Source organism: Astatotilapia calliptera, chromosome 22 (assembly GCF_964374335.1).
Source record: "Astatotilapia calliptera chromosome 22, fAstCal68.1, whole genome shotgun sequence".
In the NCBI taxonomy this organism is placed as follows: Eukaryota; Metazoa; Chordata; class Actinopteri; order Cichliformes; family Cichlidae; genus Astatotilapia; species Astatotilapia calliptera.
In genome coordinates, this window is record NC_137442.1 from 23,333,060 (window position 1) to 23,355,140 (window position 22,081).

A 22,081-nucleotide genomic window follows, 5' to 3' on the forward strand; every position below is an offset into this window, starting at 1 on the left:
AGCTACAAGTCCGTTATGATGAAAGGGTGTTTGTAAAGCTGTGAAGGAGAGTGCTTAAGTGTCTGTGTGTAAAGGGTGACAGCTTGTGCAATATGTGCTTCAAAGCTTACAATTCCTATGGCAACAATGCCATTTCCCTTACTAAGCCTTTACAAAAATGCAATTAAGTTTTGTTTTGTTTTTAGATCGAGCTTATTCTTTCATTGTATATAATTAAAACTTTAATAGATGCAGAGAAGAAAAGACTGTGATGAAAAGAATTTTATAACAACACTTTACTCTGGAGATTCAAAAACCATTGAATTTTGAGCATTAAACTATTTAACTCTGAAGACTACGGGCTCAAATTAAAGTGATTTGAATTTTTGTCTGTGAATTTGCCAGTAGCCTGTTTAAAGTTGTGCAATTTAAAAACTTAACTAAGTATTAGTTTTATCCATTCAAACAGAAAATTAAAGTTCCCAATATTCAAACAATACCAAGAATCTATTCCCATGCTAGGTGCTCTGCTCTTCAGGGTTCTTTGGCATGAGCATGGCTTTGAAATGAATGTGAACATGCTCATAGGAAAAAAAGTTGCAAAATAAAGTTTTCAAATACCAGGCATCGGGTTCAGATTATATAAAGAGCTGGGAAAAATTATTTGCTCACGTTTTGATTTCTTGGGTTTTTTTCATATTTGTCACATTTTAATGTTTCAGACCATCAACACAAATTTTAATATTATAAAATACAGTTTTTTCCAATTATGCTTTTATTTATTCAAGGGAAAAAAGTTATCCTAACCTATCTGGCCCTATAAAAAAAAATACATGTAATTGTTCTCTAAATCACCCTTGGCAGCAAGAATTGCAATCAAATGATTGCGATAACCAATGTTCCCTCTAAGCTGTGCGCAATTGCGCACTGCTGGCACGGTCTCTGCGTTGCGCACAGAAAAAAAAATCTAACCTGAATTGAAATTAAAATTAATACTTTAACAATTCTGCTTTGCAGTGTTAGACAGTGCTGCTCCCGTATGGGATTAGAACGATGCCACTTTATCCCATAGTCCAGCCAATGATGCGATTCACATTCGTATATACGCAGCTAATCAACGTCGTTGACAGGCTATGACAGCGTCCTTATGTGCCGACACCTGTGTTTTAGCTGGCACAGCGGCGTGGCTGATGTGGAGTGAAGCAACGTTAATGACAACGTGTACAACCATTGGAGATGTGAGCAGGACAGACGGAAAAATTGACGGAAAAAGTGTGGACTTTATACCAGTTTGTAAATTGTGTTGATAGGCCACGTAAAACCAGAGTTATGATAAAAATATATGCAGTGTTTGGTTTTCTTCCTGAATACTATCGTTGTTTATATTTACTGCGGGAAGAAACGGTAAAAACTGCGTTTTATAAGGAAAACGCTCGAAAGCACTCTCCGCCTGTGAGCAAAAACAAAACCAAAAACCACACCCTTTCCTATTGGTGGAAAAATGTACCATGTCGACCAATCAAAAAATGATATGGCAACATGGCATTTAGTGTTTAGGAAGGGGGAAGTTTTAGGAGGTGACGGCAGTGTTTTGAGATGTGAGAGATTTGCGACGTTTAGTGCAAATCTTGTGTAGTTAGTGTGTAGTGTAGTCAATAGTTTTGTTGTGTGTGTCAGGACAATGAGGCGACTGCTGAATGTTACAGGAGTGATACATCTCCTGTTGTCAGGCCTGCGGGCAAGGCTGGACTGGGACAAAAAATCGGCCCGGGCATTTTGACTAGAGACCGGCCCACCAGGATAAAGATTGGAAATGTGACATCATTCAGGGGTAAAACCGCAAAGGATTCTGGGAATTTGTGGCAAGAGGTACTCGCGCACGCAGGCTTTCAATTGAACTCAGTTACACAGTGATAAAAAGAAACCCAAAAAAATGGCAAGAAGCTGTTGTATTATTAACTGCAATAGCCGGTCGCATGGCAGCCACGGGAAGCCGACGGGTAAAGAGATCGTGTTTTTTTTTTTTTTTTTTTAATTGGATTATGTCGTTGAAGAGAAATTTTTTTTTTTTTTTTTAAGCCATGTTTCCGAAGTAAGAGCCGACGGATGGTCTGGATATACCAAATATAACGTCTCAGAACACTCCAGCTCACATGTTAGTCTGCTGTAGTTAATACGTCATTTTTCTTAACATAATTAGTGATATAGGTTACAAGCAAGTCTGGCGCTGAACAGAAATTGTCGCGCTATGCTCCTTTGTTTATTGTGCATAAATAGTGAATTGTCCTGACACAATATTGCGTTTCGCTTCTGTTATTATGGTACATTGACAAAAACATATACTTTTATTCACAGGATAAAACTGTTGTTTTGTATCACTAATTGTCCAGTGCGATTACAACATACAATATTATTGTCACTGCTACATTTCTGTAATGCTACCAGAAATTATTTCCACTACTAATTAATTACCGTTGAGCTCAAAGGTTATATTAATAAACTGTTAACGAATGTGTATCTATGACGACGATTTGTGAGACTGGTAAACTTACCTTTGTTCGTACGATGGTCTTTCGTTCTACACGGTGCATTTCAAGGTCCTGTACCCATCCGTCGGTAAACTGTACCTGGGCTTGTTGCAGTGACCTGAAGTTACTAAACTTCATGAGTGTATGCACTCACTCCAAGAACCGTATAATTATAAATCTGAGCGTGGTGAAAGTTGGGCAGCACGCTGACGTCTTTTGTCCACTCTGTGTGCTCGTAAGGGTCTGACCCTTTCACTCTGATTTTTCCTCGTATCTTTTCTTTGTCTTTTCGTTGAGTCTGTCTTTGTACGGACCGGCATTGTTCTCCTTTTGTTTTGTACATTCCTTTTTTGTGCGGCAAAGAAAAAACAAGAAGGTATTGGAACCAGAGAATGAACGTTTTGCGGTGCTGCAAATTCTTGCATTTGATGCGGTACTTGGATTGTTTTGCCACGAGTTCCCGGCATGCAATGCGCGAAAATCACGTGATTGCTAAACAAGGGGGAGGGTGCATTCGGCCTCCTCGGCTGTAATTGGTCCAGCCCAGAGTCGATCATGGCCAATCCAACACCTTTCATTATATATACCCTAACTTAAAAAAAAAAAAAAAAGTCCATTGGCCCATGAAAACAAAAAATTGCCCACGGCCCACCAGGCAAATGCCCGGTATGCCCGATGGCCGGTCCAGCTATGCCTGCAGGTATCAGGCTGTTGTTCTCCTTTATCTTATAGTGGACAGAAATAATTTTTTGGAGTGGCACAAATAATTTGTGTGGCATCAAATTTGATGCAGAACAGCTGATTGTTCTGTAAATAGTTTGAAATGTTTATTTAAAAAAACGCCTTGGCTGCGTTTTTAGGTAAATAGCTGCAAGAATCTTTAATGTTAGCAAAACTCAGTTACTTTTTTGAAGAAGTAACTACATAATTAATTGCCCAACAGTGGCCATTATATTCTGTATTTTGCAGACAGAGAGTTACAGGACTCTCTCCCAGACTCATACTCATAATACAAGTCAGAGCTTTATATAAAAGAAAAAAAAGAAAGAAAGTTGTGTTTTCAAAATTGGAGTTCAAATTATTTTTACTTCCAATAGTGTTAACATACTACACAGGTCATGAACAAGATTTTTCTAAATTTTCATTGTAAATGGGCTAAAGCAGTTAATTAAAAGTAGTCTAACATAAATGCTGTAATTTGATTATTTTAATAAACCATGTAACTTGGATGGATTCGATGCTGGCGTGACCACAGTGCACATGTCTAATGTTGCTCGCAGTGGTCCAAGGGACCACTCAGGGAGTTTGTGTGTTTGCTCAGACACATGAAAAATTAGAGGGAACATTGTCGATAACTGTCAATGAGTCAAAGACCCATTGCTGTGGAGGAATTTAGACCAATTCACCTTTGCAGAATTATTTTAATTCAACCACACTGGAGAGCTTTTGTACATGAACGGCCTGTTTAAGGTCATGCCAAAGCATTTTGACTTTGACCACTCCAAAAACATTCTATTCTTTTGAGCCATTCAGAGAAACTTGCTGGTGTTGAGACTCAGGGGCTCAGCCCGTCCTGCTTCATAATCTAAGTTTGCTCGAGCTGCAGGTCACGAACTGATGGCCTGTCATTTTCCTTCAGGATTTTCTCACAGAGAGCAGAATTCATGGTTCCATCAATCACAGCAAGTTGTTCAGTTCTTGAAGCAATAAAACGGCTCCAGGTCATCACACTAGCACCACCATTTATGACTATTGTTGTACTTTTATGAAACGCTGTGCTAGTTATGTGCCAGATGCTTTTGTCTTATCAGTAAAAAAAATTTTCCAAAAAGATTATTAAGATGTTTTTTGGGACAAGGCTTTGTGTTCTTTTTGGTCAGCAGCAGTTTTCTCCTTGGAACTTTACCATGGATGTCAATTTTTCCCAGTCTCATGAACTCTGACTTTAACTGAGGCAAATGAGGCCTGCAGTCTTTAAATGCTGCCCTGGATTTATTTTTTTTTGGTGACCTCCTGCATGAGTCATCAATGCACTCTTGGAGTAATTTTGGCTTGACACTCATAGGAAGATGCAACACTGTTTCAGTGATTTTTTGATTTAACAGGTTTGGCATTAATCAGGCCTCGGTGTGGTTAGTGAAATTGAGCTCAGCTTTCCAAAACCTGTTAAATCATAGTTAATTCACACAGGGCCAGGTAGGTTTGGAGGGCTTTGTTCCCATACTAAATCAAATCATCATTTAAAAACTGCATTTTGTTTTAACTTCGGTTATCTTTCACTAATATTACATTTTTTGATGATGTGAGACATGAGTGACAAATATTTAAATGTAGAAATCATCCATGGCTGCTTTGGAGTTTTCCTATCCAGTGTCCATCATCACCAAGTGTAACCAAAGAATCAGTGATAAAACGAGTCAGCAACATGTGATACAACTATGCAAAAACAAAGATGAAGAAGAAAAGCACTGTGTCGCGCCATAGTTCTACTTGAACCCAATTCCACTTGCCTTTCAAACTTCAAGTGCTTCTGGGCTTAGATAATCCCATTCTGCTTCTCTAAAGTTCAAGCAGTAGCTAATTTATAGCGCTGTATTGAAAAGGAGATGAAGTGTCCTTTAGGTCTATTTTATCATCTCTTCGTTTCTATTGACTTTAACCCATCAGTGTTTCTTCACTCTTGAATTAACCATTATCGGGAGGATGTTTTAATCTTGGGAAAGTGGGTGTAATGACCACTAATGATTTAATTTTCTGTAACATTTATTCTTTTTTTTGCAAGTTGAAAATGAATTCCTTTTCATGTCTTGGCCCCCTAGATGGAACGTAACAAGGGGAAATTGATTGTAAGCTCCTATTGTAGTACCAAGCTCTAAACGTGTCTGTTTCTGCTGTGATTTGGGGAATTTTAACAAAACATTTTATGGGAACTGACTTGCTTTTGTTGCCGTGGAACTCTGAGGAACTGCAGCTTTCAACACTGACTTTTTTTAGCATACCAGCCAAAACACCAGTGAACTCTAGCCACTGTGAGGTGCCCATTGTGTTTCCATCCTACTGTCCATCTAATCACATTTCACAAGAATCACTACTGCATCTACAGAAATGGTCAGATTACAGCAAGAGTTACAAATAAATGTATACAATCACCTTATGATCTTCAACAAAAATGATTTGAAGGGGACTTTTTCACATTTTCACAGGATAACCTTCATGCATAGTACTTACAAATTTCACCAAAACTTGCATGTGCAATATGATAAAGAACGGACTTCACGAAACACCAAGTTATAAGATAGCTTGAAATATATCTTTGCCATATGTTGTAACCACTTGTTGCCTGTTGGCAGTAGTCCTGTTGGTTGATTTGCAGATCACCAAGGTATGGTTGGTTGGGGCCATTCTATCACCATTATATTAGCATCATGCTGATGTGTCAACATATTTTCATGTTTTTAATGGTCATGGTTACGACTGACCATGTGATCATAATACTGCTGAACTTGAACACTTTTGGTCCTGGACATGACACATTTGGGGAGCCTCTTTGACTTATTTGTAGATTTAAATTCTACTTAGACTGTGAAACACAGCCAGGCAATGACAAGAAAGCCTTTTACTTTGTTCCTGCACTTCACACATTGCAATAAGTCATGAACTGTGATGGATTGAACTGGATGAGCAATACATCATTAACATTTTGACTCATCCCTGGAGGTTGGGTAATATGTCAGGATAGGGAGATTCATCAGATTAACTTTTATTGTCTGGTCAGAGCCAAACTTCAACACATCATTTGTCAACATGCTCTGTGAAATAGGGGAAGCCACACCTTTTCAATTCCTTTCTTTCTTTGCTTATGCCGTCAAACCATACAAAGACATATGCATGCATTTGTCCAGATTCCCCATTGGTAGTGGCTGAATTACCTTGCTTTCCACCAGTGTTTTTAGTTCAAAGAGGACACCTCTGGGTAAGCATCTAGTTCAAAGCATTTTCAGCTTCATTAGACAGAAGTGAAACAATTTGAGTGGACGGATGCTACTTAGAGAGTTTTCACATTTTCCTTTATTGTGTTTTTTTTAAACTAGGGGTAAAAGCTAATGAGAGAGTTAAAGATAACTACTCAGTAGAGATGTTGACCTCTCAACAGAGGACAGAAATAAATATCTTGTAGATGTGAACACAGTCCTCTACCTATTCTTCCATACCATCTGAAGGGAGGTACGCATAAATCAAAAGACAAAGTGATATTTATCTGCCTCCTGAACTATTTACTTATTGACAATAAAGGTGGAATTTATGTGGCTGTTAGGACTGGTGTTTCTGGATGGTCAGGGGCTCCAACCGAGGCCACTTTATGGATTGGATGCAATAAAAGTGAGTGATAAAACAATATGGAAGCTGTGGATGTGGCCTTCAATCATAAGTAAGTATGATAAGTAAGTTCATTAATTTTAATGGAGTAAATTCCTCTCCATAATGCACCAACCAGGAGAGCCTAATCTGCATTTCTTTTCCTAATACAGTGCTTTAACCCAGGCAGAATAGAAAGTCTGTTTTTCTGGTATGTCATGAATCAAATAGTAAGAGGTGAGGGGGAGATGGAGGTAAGATGATGGGGTAGAGGGTAAAGAGAGGGTAGAGAGGCCTGGAACAGCTTGCCAAAAAGATTAGAGAGATGCCCAGGGCTTATTTTCCAGCCTTGTGGACAAGTTGATGTCACCACATGTTTGAGAGAGATCTCCCAAAGAGAGAGGGAGAGAGCAGGGAGAAAGAGGAGAGGAGAGGAGAGGTAAAGGGGGGGTGTTGGAGGGAGACTGGAAGAGAGACAGGCTGGAGGAATAGACAGAGACCAAGGGGAGGAAAAAAGTAATAAGAAACCGAGAGACAGACAACAGAGAGAGCAAAGAGGAGGCGAGAGAGGGAGAAAGACACTTGGGATCAGCAGAGAGGGGAGGGGGAAAAAGTTGGACACGGCTAATCTTGCTGTAACTTTTTTTCCCTCTTTCCTTTCTCTGTGGAAGAAGACTCAAGAAAAAAAAAAGGCAAGGGGACAAAAACTAGGCTGGATTACATTTGTCTGCATTTGCATCGCCCTGCAGGATTCCCAAGCCGGACCTTGGATCTATACACGCACAACAGCGGATTAATGTGGTCGCAAACTTGTGGATTTATCAGAAATTGAAGGTAAGGATTTTACATGCTCTCTGTCGTTTTAACTTTTCGTTTAAAAAGCGATGCTTTTTTTTTTTGCCACATCCGCCGGAGATTTAAAGACAAGTTAGTGAAGTGCAGCGGAACTTTAGTGATGGAAGTGTTGTAGCAGCAAAGACTGCTTACAGTGGGCAACGTCACATGGGGATACCATACTGCGGGGTGTACCACACACCAACAATCTGGGATACTGAGCAAAAGTACTCTAAAGTTGCTTTCTCTCAGCGGAGATCATTAAAGTTGTATGTTCTCGGCCGCTCTGACTCGTGTAGTTGTAGTAAGCTAGTATTCCGTTATTGGATTTTGCAAGAAAACGACTAGCTCCTGGCAAAAGTGATGCTGATTTTTCCTTCACATCTAATAAGCCAGGCATGGGCACAGAACGGCTGAGGTGTTGCTGTTTTGTTTGGATGGCATCCAACCCCCTGTGGCATGGAAAAGCCTCCTAAGTACACTGGGGTTTTTTCCCCACTACATGCATATCATTCGAAAAAAGTAATCAGCTTTGGAATGATCTCGGATCGGTCTCTAAAACTTATTTTCACTTCTTGGGAAAGAAAATGAACGCCAGAGGAGTGGGGGCTTGAATACCGCAGTAACATCTGCTTTCCTAATTACTCAGCTATCCCCCATGTTTGCTGGATTTTGCATCCTGTCTGCACCCCACGACTCACATTAAAAAATAAATCCTCCTACTCTTTTTTTGTTTTCACCCTCCTCCTTCAAAATGTGGAACATTTTCCACACTTCCACGTTGTCCAAGTAGGATTCTGGTTTCATTTAAGGGTCATTTTAACTAAAAGAAACTTGCACATGTAAGCTTGGAAACCCTGGTATGTAACAGAACTCTCCTACCACCAGTAGTCTCCTCATAGCCCTGTTACAAACGTTACAAATCTATGCCCATTAAGTGTTGCTCACTTAACCTGCTGGAGGCTGTCTGTGCAATGCATAGCTGTAGGCCACAGGGCGGTATGTTCTCCCACGTATATCTTCCATACCAGCTTTTGTTGGGCCTACAGGAAATTGTATCATCTCCTTGACTCCTTGCTCATTCAGTTCAGCTGTGAAGTGAACATTAGGCGGAAATGTAAAGTCAAGCTGAAGAAAATCGGCAAGTCATCTGCTCTCTCCAGGCTGACTTCATCCACAACATAGGCTAGGAGCCAACCGGGTCATGTCATCAGATTAGGACTAACTTTGCTTCGTTGCGTTTGCAAAAGGGCCGTAGGTGTCCGTGGCATTGGAACTTCCAGGTAGCCCTGAGCAATCACAGGAAAGAGTTTTATGTATTTAGTGCTCAGTTCCTTTCCTGGTCTGATTCACACTAGCAAATATTCAAATAAAGCCCTTGAACACTGCCCAGAATGTAAGACTAGTAAAAACTTGCCTCAGTCTCTTTTCAGTGTTACACAGGTTTGGATATTACCTTCGCTAGTTTGAAGGTTTTTGCTCGGAGTCAGTTGATATTTGGAGTGTTAAGCCCTCGGGGCCCACTTCAGCTACTTTTATTTAAAGTTAAAAGAAGTTTGTGAAAAGGTCAAAACTTTCAGATACAGAGTGTGCACGTTCATGTCTTCAAAGCAAAATGCATTTTGGGAAACAGCATGTTGACCGACGTCGACATCCAGCAGTAGTGTAACTAGTATTGTTTGAACCTATGAGTGTACTTAGAACTGCATTCAGGTCAGAAACATTGAGAGAAATGTAAACCTTACTTAGAGGGTGAATCCCAGACTTTGATGACTTTGCCTTTTTCCCCTTTTGCTTCAGCATAAGGTTCAGATTTGTGGTTTGGAGTCTCAAAAACCACCAGATGGATTTCCATGACTGATCCATGACTGGTCTGATCTACACACTCATGTTCCCCTCAGAAGTAACTTATTGTAAACTGCGAACCCTCTGATCCATCTGACCATAAATGACCATCATAGGGTCCAAGTTAAAGTTTTCCTGTTGTGTATTTCTACTTGCATGCATTTGTGTTTAGTTCTAAATCTCACTGGTACACGCTAAATGAAGATATTGAATGTAGTAAGCATCAATATTTAAATCAGCATTTTAGCATAACATCTGTATTACAGCTATGCAGAACTGCTATAGACGCTCTAGGCAAGTAGACTCTAGTTTTTTTCAGCCATGCATTCTCTGGAGGAATGCAGGGCTCACAGCAGCCCAACAATTATTTTAGTTTTCTCACAATAAGAATTGACCAACCTTACTCACACTAACAATTAGCAGAGCTGATTTTGAAGCACCTCGTAAACAGAAATTGAGTTTGTGATTGTGTTGTTGAACGGTAGCTTCTGGAGCATGGTGTTAAATGGCTTGAGTCACTGTGTGTGTGCTCATCTGCATAAATGAGCCTCTGTTGACTTCCTATTCAGTATGTCTGTCCACTCTGTATGGCAGCCCCTTTCGCCTTCTGTAGAACACATGTTGTACTTTACACGAATGCACACAGGCGGGCTACCTGACCGATAAGGCAGGGCTTCTGTTTGATGGCTGAATTCCATGTACAGCCTCTTCTCAGAGAGAACTTCCCTTGAGGATTTTGAGCCAGGGTGACAAACTGGCGGCCAATCAGGAAGTTGCTTTCACAACTCAGCAGCAATACCACTCTTGGATTGTGTTTTCTTGTGTGATAGCCTAGAGTAGATTGGAAGCAGACTAGATTGTAAACTGCCCCTATCAGTCTTCTTGCTTCTGGATGCTGTGAGAGACAGCTGGAAAAGCAATGAACCCTCAGATAGTGAATGACAGACACATTTACACCGGGTTCTTCAATCTAAACAGATGCAAACTATTCTAAACAGTGGGCTGTTGGATCACTGTTATTTAATCATCCATGTCTGGGTGGCTAATAAGCAATAAAAGCAATTCTCTTGTCAGGCCATAAAGTGGACATGTTTCATTTAACTCTGTCAGAATGTGTTCCTCTAAACAGGCTTGTGCTAGAGATGTTGTTCCATCTGTAAACAGTGGCAATTGTGATGAAATGCAGGACAGTGAAAATTGCTAAGCCCTGAGCACAAGAGCCTCGGTTATTATGTGAGACTGTGTCAGTGGCTCATTCTGTATGTGTATTCAAATCCATAAAAAGTACTGGTACTACTGGGCTGGGCTGTGATTGTGGATGCTGGTCATTACTTCTGTCTGTCACTCCTTGTCTTTCGGCTTTTAGAGCTATAACAGTAAGACATCTGCTCCTGTTTTCCTTCCTGTGTCTTATCCATAACCAGTGACCCAATCACTCACAGGCCTGCTCACCGAGTCATGGCCGGGCCTGCGGCAAGCCCAGTGGCATAACCCCATCCTGGCTTTACTGTATCTGTTATTGCAAGCTATGAATGCAGTGCAGAGACAGAAATGGAAAGAGACACATCCATAGCAACTTATATCAGGAAACCTATTAAACTGTTTTGGATTATGGCCAGATAATAATAGCAATGAGCTGTAACTTTTCCCCCAGCTTGTGTTCTGTGGACTGTGATGCATTATGCATTATGTACTGTGTGAACTTTCTTATTATTGTGATCATGTGGCATGAAGCCTATAATAATGGCTGTAGCTTCAGACTGCTCAAACATAGCTGTCTAAGGCTTTGATTAACTTCCCACCCATCCGGCTGCAGGAGAAAACACGTTTTTTAACGTATTCTTCTTGTCGTTTAGCTAACTAGATAGTTTCACCTTAACAGTACTCATACTGGCAACAGTAGTGCCGACAGATCATTTGTGGCTTAGCATAATTGTACAGGATCTTGCAAAGACCTTGGTTCTTAAATAAACCGGTAACCTAAAATAAAAAATATGGAAGAAAAAGCAACCACGCCTGTGCTGTCTCAGGGTACTTGAATTTGTAATATTTCATGCATAATAGTGTTCCTATCATCATGGCTAAATGAATTGCTCCAGGAGCACGATGGTGTACGCAGAATGGGCCAAAAAGTTAAGAGCAAATTGTGTTCACTCTTACCGTCTTGACTACTAAACTATTTTTAGTCAACAAAACCATCATATGATATCACTATTAATGATGACGTCAGTGCTAGCTTAGCAAGCTAACAGCAGCAGCAGTTTAAAAAAAGAATTATAGGAAATACATTATGTTAATTTATTATGATATTGTTTGGTATTTATGTGCCTTATAGTGCCATCGTCCCTGCTGAAAAATGTAGTATTATGTGGGACCAAATTTAATATAACGTAGGTTCCGATAGTTACGAAAATGGAGCAGCTAGCATGACGTCGAAGTCTAATATTTCAAACATCGTCTTTTTCTTACTACACTGATTGTAGTGTATGTATTCTCAACAATAGTTAGCAATTTTTAACATATATATGTTTTTTAAAAGCATTTCTTACAAATGAAAATCTTTGGGATTTTCGTATTCGTTATTCCCAAAACAATGTTAGGTTCCCTGTTTGTTTTGCATGTTTTGTTCAGCTTACATTACCTGTGCATCACCTAACGGTCACCAAAATTAGTATCTGCAGCAGAATTTTGTTTGACTTACTAGTTAATATGAAATAAAGAAAAAGCACCACAGGCCTGGCAACACCCCTGTTGGCTATAGTTGACAGTGTTCGTATTCTTAGTTCCAAGTTTACAGTGTTTAATGTAGCTAACCTGTCAAAATTTCTTCGCAGTAAACTGTGCATACCAGCACATTGTGTACATATTATGGTACATGAAAATATACGAAGTGGAGTATTTGAACTGAGCCACACTACTTAAGTCAACGGCTCCCAAAGTGGACTGCATACTTCAAATGAAAGTCTGGGGCAGGTCAGGCTGTCTCTGTTTCTCCAGAACATAATTTGAAGCACCGTCCTCCACCATATTGTCTTTTAACAGCTTGCTACAGAAGTCAGGTCAAGCTGGATAGTATTCACACGCCACATTGTGTAGCCCCAGGGGAGTGTGGGGGTCATTTCTCCTGGCAGACAGCACAGGTGTGTGTTCAGAGATACAGTCTGCTTGCCTGCCTGCCTTGAGGGCCCTGCTGAACCTGTAAACACTACAGAATTATGGGGTCCTAGCACATGCCGAGGGCAAGTCCAGGTCAGCTGGGATGTGTTTACCCGGGTTATATGCAAGTGGGCGGGATTAGCATGTTTATGCACGTACATTCTTGTGTGCGTTTATAAATGAGCTACTGTAGTAAGGGAGAGAGACTGCGCAGCCAAGATATAATGATTATTTCTACGTGGCGTGCATTTTAATCTATGCATGCCTTTGTGTGTGTGTCTGTGTGCCTGTTGTTTGGCCACATGGAAGCATCTGGTACAGCAGAACAATGGCTCCAGTGGAATAGTCTCCAGATGTGTTTGTGTGTTTTGGCCCCTCTGTCTGTTTGACTCTAGACCAACCGTCCTGCATGTAAATCATTTTGCTTTCATGTCCATCTTCTGCTTTGTTGTCTTGCATTTGCTGCTTTGTTTGCGTCAATAATGTGCTTAATGTGCGCATGTGCTCATGGTCAAATGTGGCTATATATATATATATATATATATATATATATTAGGGCTGAACGATTATGGAAAATAATCTAATTGCGATTTTTTGCCCCAATATTGCGATTGCGATGCGATATGCGATTATTTTTTAAGGTATTTGTCTTCTGTATTATTAAACAAAGACAAGCAATACATCATATAGTATGGCCAATACTATATTACATTAATTTTAAACTGTTCTTTCCTGGAAGACAGACCTCTGTTATGATGACATGAGGTGATGCATGAATTGATGACTGACATTTTTATTTAACTTCTTCAATCACAACAGTATATTTGAACATACACAATAGTTTATTTTTAGCTTACAAACATCTGAGCATAAAGTGCTGACAAGGAACCCTGGTGTAAACATTAAAATGAAAGTCAGTACAATGTGCAGATTGCAGAAATATACATAAACAAAATCAGTGGCTTTACCACACTCAGTTTTTCGACATCTGTGAACTACTAGACAGTCATTCAATTAAAAAATAATATTAAATAAATAAAACTAATAAATAAAAAATACACACATCTTACTGATCTCTGCAGTCAGTAACATTACACATAAAGTGCAAACATAATAGCAATTGTATAAACACACACACAAACACGCCTTTAAAGTTTAAAGGTGTGAAATTGGACGGTCTAGCCTTCTGATTAGCTAATCAGAAGGCTAGTTCTGATTAGCGTCACCGCTGTCTCGGTGGAGTTTAATAAACTCGGCCGTCTGCTTCTTGCTATCTAAAATATAACCAGACACTGGTGTAAATTCTCGACTGTCTCATACTTCTGTTTAATAAGTTTTCTGTTTGACGTTTAGTCAGCTGTGTGAAAACCAAGGAGGAACCCACCCGGGGGATTAATAAAGTTTTATTTTATCTAATCTAATAACTTTAATCTCAGCCAAACCGATTTACTCACGAACAAACAAAACACTGAAAAAAGCCCAACAATAACATTTTTAGGTTGTCTAAGTGACTTATATATTACGTTTAACCCGAGCAGCGAAACTCCGCGGTGATCTGAAAATGATGTGCCGGGAGTTGTGCCGTTCTCGGCCGCATCAGTAACCCTCGAGGTCCCGGCTAGCTGTCGAGCTGGTGGGTAGCAGACGCCTCTGAAAACGTCGAAGCACTTTTGCAAATATGGGATATCTTGATAAACCGAGCAGATATTTGATGTTTACACAACTACTTTCTCGCCTGAAAATATGTTAAAAGTTTATTTTGTGACCCAGAAAGATTAGTATGAGTAATTTTAAAACTTAGTAGCGGCCGCCATTGCTGGAAACTGGAGTTTGGCTGGGCCGCGCTATGAATTCTGGGATATGGTAGTAATTTGGACAGCCTTCGGCGCGTCGCTGTGACGTAATCGGTCTACAAATGCGGCCTCAGGAGGATGCAGCCCATGAATTTGGACATGTCCAGAGTATAATCGCAGCCTTTGCGGTTAGAAAATTGCACTTGATCATGTCGCGATATTATCGCAAATGCGATATATCGTTCAGCCCTAATATATATATATATATATATATATATATATATATATATATATATATATATATATATATATATATATATATATATATATATACATATGTATATTAGTTGTAGCAGTATTAGTATTAGTATTAGTTGTATTAGTATATTAGTGTGTGTAGCAGCTGCCCAGTCGAAGGCCAACCAGATGGACAGGATAATGACTATGATCAGACATTATAGAGTTACACAACTTAATGAGGACCATTCTGGTTAATTCATATGCCACTAACAAAGCCCGCATCATACTACATAATTAACACATCAACTGTGACTGACTCATAAATATACATCAACGTCTATTTAGGAGTCAAGCATAATGCACAGCTGTCGGCAGAGTAAGCAAACTGGGTGGCATGTTGACAGAATGAAGGAGGGATTTGACTTTTTTGACTTTCCCTTTTTCTCTGTGTTTATCCATCAGCTGGTGGCTGGAGTGAGGTGAGGTGGTGTTTTTTGGAGGAGTGAAACCATGTGGCTTTTCTGCTCCTCTCTGGCTCTGCTGGCCATCAGCTTTGGATCGTGTGACCCTCTGGTGTCCGAACAAGGTGAGTCAAGCCTTTCCAAAAGATGTAAACCCTAGTTATTTATTTGCATAGGTAATGAAATGTAAAATTTTGAACAATGTTTTGTTTAACAAAAGGAATAATCTGATTTAAAAAAAACCCCAAAACAATAATAATACTAAGAAAAATATCTAAAACAGGAGTGCGCCCTCTTGTGGCTGTGCATAAAAAAGCATGGACACTGTAAATCTAAGAAACAAACTGCTGTCTTATTTATGCTAACCTAAACCCTTTTTGTAATGATTTCTGCCTATTGTGCTTGACTCTAATGATGTTTCTCCTGTCTCTTCGTTACTTTTCAAATGAGCTTTTATGATTATAATTTAGTCTGCATATTAATTAAATTATTTTCATAATTTTCAGTCGATTTTTCATTGATGCTAACAGGTTTGCTAATAGCTAATATCGGCAGATAATATCGACCTGCCGATACATCAGTCAGGCTCTAATCATCAGGGATGATGAGATATTGTTGGGTAATGATTCACAGTTTGCTTAAATAAAAGTGGTTAGATAAAAGCTTACCTGTTACGTAAATAAATATTAAGCTAGTAAGTAAGCTTGCTGCTTTTGCAAAGATAAATTAAACTAACAAGATACTAGCTTTAGGCTCAGCTTGCATGGACAGAATGTCCCATTGAGCTCTAAGCAAAACAGTAAACGAGTGCACTGGAGAGTTTATTTTTCCAAATGGGTACTGACTGTACAAAAAGAAAATCAAGTGCATATCCTTTGTGGAGCTCTTTTTGTATCCTTCTTATTTATTAAGTTTTCCTGTTGTACAAGCTGTGAACAAAATGCTACTGAATATTAAAGGTCACAAAAAGGAACATGTTTAAATGTTAAAATGACAGTAAAGTTGCAAAGATGTGCCTTTATTGCCTAAAGCAAAAGTTCTAAACAGGATGTGTATCCTCTGACACGTGTCTGTCTGTGTGGGTATGTGCCCTGTAAGTATGAAGGCCCCAAGGCAACAAAGAAAAGAGCGTAATTACACCCTGCGTGTGCAACGCTGGTGGCTTTTGGTAGCTGTGTGGTCAGGCTGTGGCAAAGAGGCGTGTGTGTTTACCATGTGCGGTTTTGTTCCTCTTTATGATCCGTCAGTCATTTGAGGTTGTGTAGTTGTATAGAAGAAACATGTCTGCATGCATGATGAAACGCTAGCTTGACTGTTTGTCGGTGTCGGGGAGAACGTGCATGTGTTACCATGAGTATAAAGTGTGCGAGAAGGAAACAGAAACCCCAGAAAACAAGCAAGAGTGAAGAAATGTATTTTCTCCTTTCTTTCTTTCTTTCTTTCTTTCTTTCTTTCTTTCTTTCTTTCTTTCTTTCTTTCTTTCTTTCTTTCTTTCTTTCTTTCTTTCAACTGCCTTGCTCCCTTATCGCACTGCTAGTATTTTCTCGGGGCCGGATCTGCGATATCACTTGGGGGGCCGAGCAATCCTCCATAGTTGGCTGAGCTCTGAAGGGAACTTTGTGGAGGAGTGGGACCCCCTTGGGAGGCCCTAGTCGGAGCATTTTAGATGAGACTGAGTCAGCTCGCAGTTCCCCTGAGTCCTTCCTTCCAGTGGTTGAAAGAAAGTGCTTTTTCAAGTGCAGCAATAATACTTAGTCCCAGCAAGCGTCACATACGCACACACACAATTCCTCCGTGTCGTCCAAATCACTGCTTGCTGGTAATTTCCTGACATTGCAGCAGGAAAGCAGATTTAAGTAAAACTAGTGTTGAAGAGTCAAGCTGGAGTACTAGAGTCTAACCAGCTGTCTAGTCCACATAGTTAAAGTCAAAATGCTGACATTCTTCATCATAAAGTATTGACAGTATCCAGTCTGAAGCACATGAGTTATGTATGGATGGTTGTAGCTCCCTCTGTCTGTACCTGCATTGTGCTTTCTTGCTTGTGCCGTGCCTACGTACCGTGTTTTTAGTTGCTGCCTTTATCTCGTTTCCCTTCTTTGTGATTTTTACTGTGTTGGGATTATTTTGCTGGTTTACTGTAGGTCCTTAAAATCAGTGCTGAGATATTCTGAGTGGTCCCCTTAATCCTGTGATGCAAACTAATTTTTAGCACATAAATGTGAATGTGAACTGTATGCTTTGCACATTCAACAGATACTGGACACATAAGGAGGATTTTAAACAGATGTGTTATACACTGTACCATCATTAAAGCACCACATAAGGGAGTATCCATTGCTGATCACCTTATAAAATCGAGCCTGTTTGTGCATCCAGTGAACTTGAAGTTTCAAGGGGTCATTCAGAATGTGACTGCTGGCCTAGTTTGTAGTTCGAGCCCTGATTGTTTAACTGTGTTCTGCAAGGGGGAGTTAAGAAAGCAGTGGGATACTAGATTGCGTTCAAGCACTGAACAATGGATATGATCATAATAGTCATTATTTATCTTTCACACTTCTTTACGCACATGCACATACAGGATGCCAAACGTTATTTAATCCGAATTGTCTGCGTTTATTGCTGTGCAGAGCTTGTAAATCTGCGTCATGATTCAGTTTATATCTGTGTGTGTGTGTGTGTGTGTGTACTTGTGAGAGCATATGAAGTTGAGCCAGAGGCCTACAAGGGGAAAATGAGTGAGCTCATCTCCCTGCAGTGCTGTGTTTTAAGTCTTTCCACTCCTCTGTACTGCAATTTTATCTCTGGAAAATAACCAGGAATGCTCTCTATCGTCTGGCTCGTTTGCCCGACAGGGCAAGTAAGACACACATCGTCTCCCTCTGTCATTGTTTGTTATATATTTTTTTTTATTACCACCATCATTTAGCTCTTTCCTTACAGGTTTACCTTACATTTATTGTGTTAGACTATCAAATGCATCACCCAGTATGTCTCTTTGCTTCCTATATGTTCCATGTCTTTAATCGACTGAGGAAGTGGAAGACTACCTCTGAGCCTGACTTTCTGCTGATCAGCAGCCTGGTCCAATTATCTTGCAATGCCACATTGTAAGGCACATTCAATAAGCACCACGCGATCTCTTATTCCAAACCACACAGCACATACTCTTGACACTGTGAGCAGACTTGTGACCTCCTTCCTCTGAAGAAAGTACCCTGCCAAGTCTCTGCTGCTCAGAAGACAAAACTAAAACACAGGCCTGACCACAATGAGGCACTGGTAGATAAGGCCACTGCTACTTTAACCTTTGAAAGTTTGTTAAATATCACACACAATGCAGAAAAAAAAGGTCAAATGCAACTTATTTTTACTGAAATATAATAGCAGGTCAGCGAAAGTCAAGTGAATAACTATGTACTTACGCATAGTTCCGTGTCATAATGAATGCCTCAAGGGTATGAGCCTAAACTTGCGTTTGAATTTTCTCCCTGTCTGTATATTTGGAACATTAAATCATCCAGGTGTGATCCTTGCCTGACACGTTTGTACTTTTTAAGCCTCCAAGCTAAATGTAAGCATGTATACATCAAAAAATAGAGTTTTACCTCACTAAAGACCTTTACATGTCTTGAATTTTTATTTTTGGCAATGCGGAGACCTGAGGGGAACACGCTCAGCAGTGTGCTCTGTGACTGCCAGTGTAGTATCATTACCTGCTTTGGCAAGGCTCAAACACAACCCATCAAAGAGGAAGTGAACCCAGCCAAGACCATCCAATCTCTTTAAGACTACATGCAGCTACTAGCAGGATCCTGGAGTGGCAGTCATACTCTGTGCTAATTAGCTTGTCAACAAGCAAATGCTTTCATTTGATCACAGCTTGAGAAGAAATGGGGTTCAACTTCCGTAGTGGGTCCACTGCCAAACTGCCTGAGTATGCTACAGTCCACTAAAAAATCATCGATCCTTTGAGTTATGTGGAAGTAGTTTGTTTCTTCCTTGAGTGAAAATACAGATCAAACAGTTTAAAAAGTATGCACAGCATTTATAGCAATAATGTTTAACTAGTTACCTCAAAATAACAGAATTCATTCCCACTCCTCATCCTTTTATCTGGAATACTGAATTTATTATTAGAGAGCTATCCATAAATTAGCCTATCCATTAGCCTAATAATCCCTCACTAGTAAATCAAAGAATTTCTGTATGTGTGTCTAACCGGTGATTTGATCTACTTGTTTAGGACCTATAGGGCGAGGTAGTGTTGCCAACTTAGCGACTTTGTTGCTATATTTAGCGAGTTTTCAGACCCTCATAGCGACTTTTTTTCTAAAAAGCGACTAGCGACAAATCTGGCGACTTTTTCTGGTGTTATTGGAGACTCATTTATGACAACTCGATAAAAGTTAACGTGAGCGTTCTCGGTGGTCAGGAACAAATGTAATTGCATGGCAGGATGCTGTAAAAGGACCAAACTTCAGCCAGGAGAACAACTGAGATAATCCATCCACAATACGAGGTTAGTCATTCATATACTGCTGCATGGGCTGGGCTGTAGCTACATCCTAAGGTTTTAAAAACTGAGCTTAAATAAATGATTAGCGGTAATAAAAGCCGAGGGAGGTCAACAGTGATCGCTGACTGTTTTAGGAGCTTTTTGAGATCAAATAGAAGAAAATACATAACATTAAACATGTTAACAACACAAAAGTCATATTAAACGCAGACTACTTTAGACCTGGAAGTAGGATTCGTCACGTCATCACTGAACAACCGGATATTGGCCCTGTGCACGAGAAAATGTTAACTTCCTGGTTTGAGACCGGATGTAGGGTTGTACAGTTCTGGTAGCTTTACTTTGCGGTCAATCGCTACTGCGAAGATATACTCCAAAATCATGTCCAAAACTCGAAAACGGAAAGATCGCGTTAAGTTACAAAGAGGAGAAGGTGGGAACACTCACTACTGTTGTGTCATAAAAAATCTAATGATCAATTTTGACGTTTAAAGAGTTTAGATCGATCAGTTGTTTACATCACTCAACACAAGCAGAACTGCATTACTGCAGCAGAAGACACATCGTCCACATTCAGAAGCACATCTCTGTATAGTGACTGGTCTTATGATTTAAACAGGCAAATGTTCAGCATTCAAACTACAGGTGAAGAATAGTCAAACCAGATGTTTCCCCCGTTAAGTCGATATCAGCTAGTCAAGTACACACCACACCTACACAGCATGTTAACAAACCGTGAAAAAAGCCACACAAAAAATGAACGATTGCTGGTAAGGGTTTCTATACATTAGTATTTACGAAGGGTATGTTGTGACTTACCTTCAAAATTACAGCGGTCCCTGACTATAACGCGGTTCACCTTTCACCTCGCTGTTTCGCGTTTTTTTTAGTGCAAGTTTGCATGCTTATTTTTTTTTTTATGTCACATTGTGTCCTGTGTCCTGTGTCCTGATCGCTGCAGACGATCTCCTCCGTGACGTCTCTCCTGTACAGTACAGAATCGCTGCATCGATCGCTAGCAGTGTGACTCTGAAGTGCAGTGCTGTATGTCCACGATGTCCACGAAACGTTTTGCACCGTCCAAAAATAAAATTGGCTACTTGATTTCACCTATCGCTGGTTATTTTTAGAACATAACACCCACAATAAACGAGGGACAGCTGAGAAATCTAACATTTGAATCCCTTTTCTCTTTTGCTCTGAGGTGCGGGGAAAAATATTGACAAGTCGATGAACATCATTTGCAGATATATTGGGTAAATGCCCAAGACATCTATAGAAATGTAAATCGCCGCTTGATTCATTCATTTGCTTAACTTGTTTTGGACCGTAAACCAGGCGCGAATAGGACACCGGAAACAAAGCTCCCCACAGGAGTTTCCGCACCGGAAGTAGCATATGCTAACGTGCACATAGTCAATTTGCAGTATAGTGAAATGTCGATAATTCAGAAACCTGTCATGATAGTTGTTTGCAAGTGCCTTAGCCCTAGTTTGCTAACATATAAATAATATTAATTCATGCTAAGAAAGAACACTATGGATATGATGACTGATCAAAAAATACAGAGTTCATAAGGAGGTGCATTGTCTTTATGGCTCAAGGGGAACTTTGGTGGAGCATGAGGAAGTCAGAGGTGGTATAGAGGTATGTGAGGGTGGTACAGAATATAGATGAGGGCAACTAGACAGCAGTGAGGTGTGCAGTAGGAGTGACAGGTTGAAGATGGGGATGGGATTATAGCAGGTATCAGCTCAGAGCTCTTTCTTATATGCAGAGGTGTTGGACATGTTAATAGATCAGGTAGGAGTCTCTGCAGACTTTAATGTTTGCAGATGGCATTGACATGACCTGTAGTGAGAGTAGGGGGAGCCTGGACAAGTGGAGGTATGCACTGGATAAAAGAGGAATGCGCATGTGGGAGGGAAGCAGGGGAAATGGTGAAAAAAGGAGTAGAGGTAGTGAAAGTGGATGAGTTTAAATACCTAGCTTCAACTGTTCAAAGCAATTGACAGCACACAAGAGGGGTGAAGAAGAGAGTGCAGACAGGTTGGAGTGGGTGGAGATGAGTGTCGAGGTTGATTTGCGGCAGACGAATAGCAGAAAGAGTGAGAGAGAATTTGGAAGTGGTACTGACAAAAAGACAGAAGCTTGAGTGGAGGTGGCAGAGTTAAAGATGCTAAGATTTGTAGTGGGAGTCACCAGGAGGGACAGGGTTGGAAGCGAGCACGTTAAATCTATACATCTCTAATCTATATGCTCTACTTAAAGTTTCTTTTTACTCAAATTCTAAGTTGCTGAAGGCTGTTGTGCCCTAAGCATGCTGAAAGTTGAGCATGAACATGAAGCTTAGATATCCTAAAATTGTCA

General features: G+C 40.1%; 1 protein-coding gene across 5 annotated transcripts in view; it reads left to right on the forward strand.

Annotated features, from left to right (window-relative positions):
- The first annotated feature begins 7,412 nt into the window (after nt 1-7,412).
- Nucleotides 7,413-22,081, forward strand: part of col16a1 (collagen, type XVI, alpha 1) — an 83,857-nt gene continuing 69,188 nt past the window's right edge. For 3 of the 5 annotated variants that reach the window (XM_026156034.2, XM_026156037.2, XM_026156036.2), the window contains exons 1-2: nt 7,449-7,697; nt 15,194-15,317. In XM_026156034.2, coding sequence (XP_026011819.2) covers nt 15,242-15,317 — 76 coding nt within the window. In that variant the 5' untranslated portion in view covers nt 7,449-7,697; nt 15,194-15,241. Of the gene's footprint in view, nt 7,698-15,193; nt 15,318-22,081 lie in introns of all 5 variants that reach the window. The other 2 variants (XM_026156035.2, XM_080296404.1) reach the window with 1 other exon arrangement.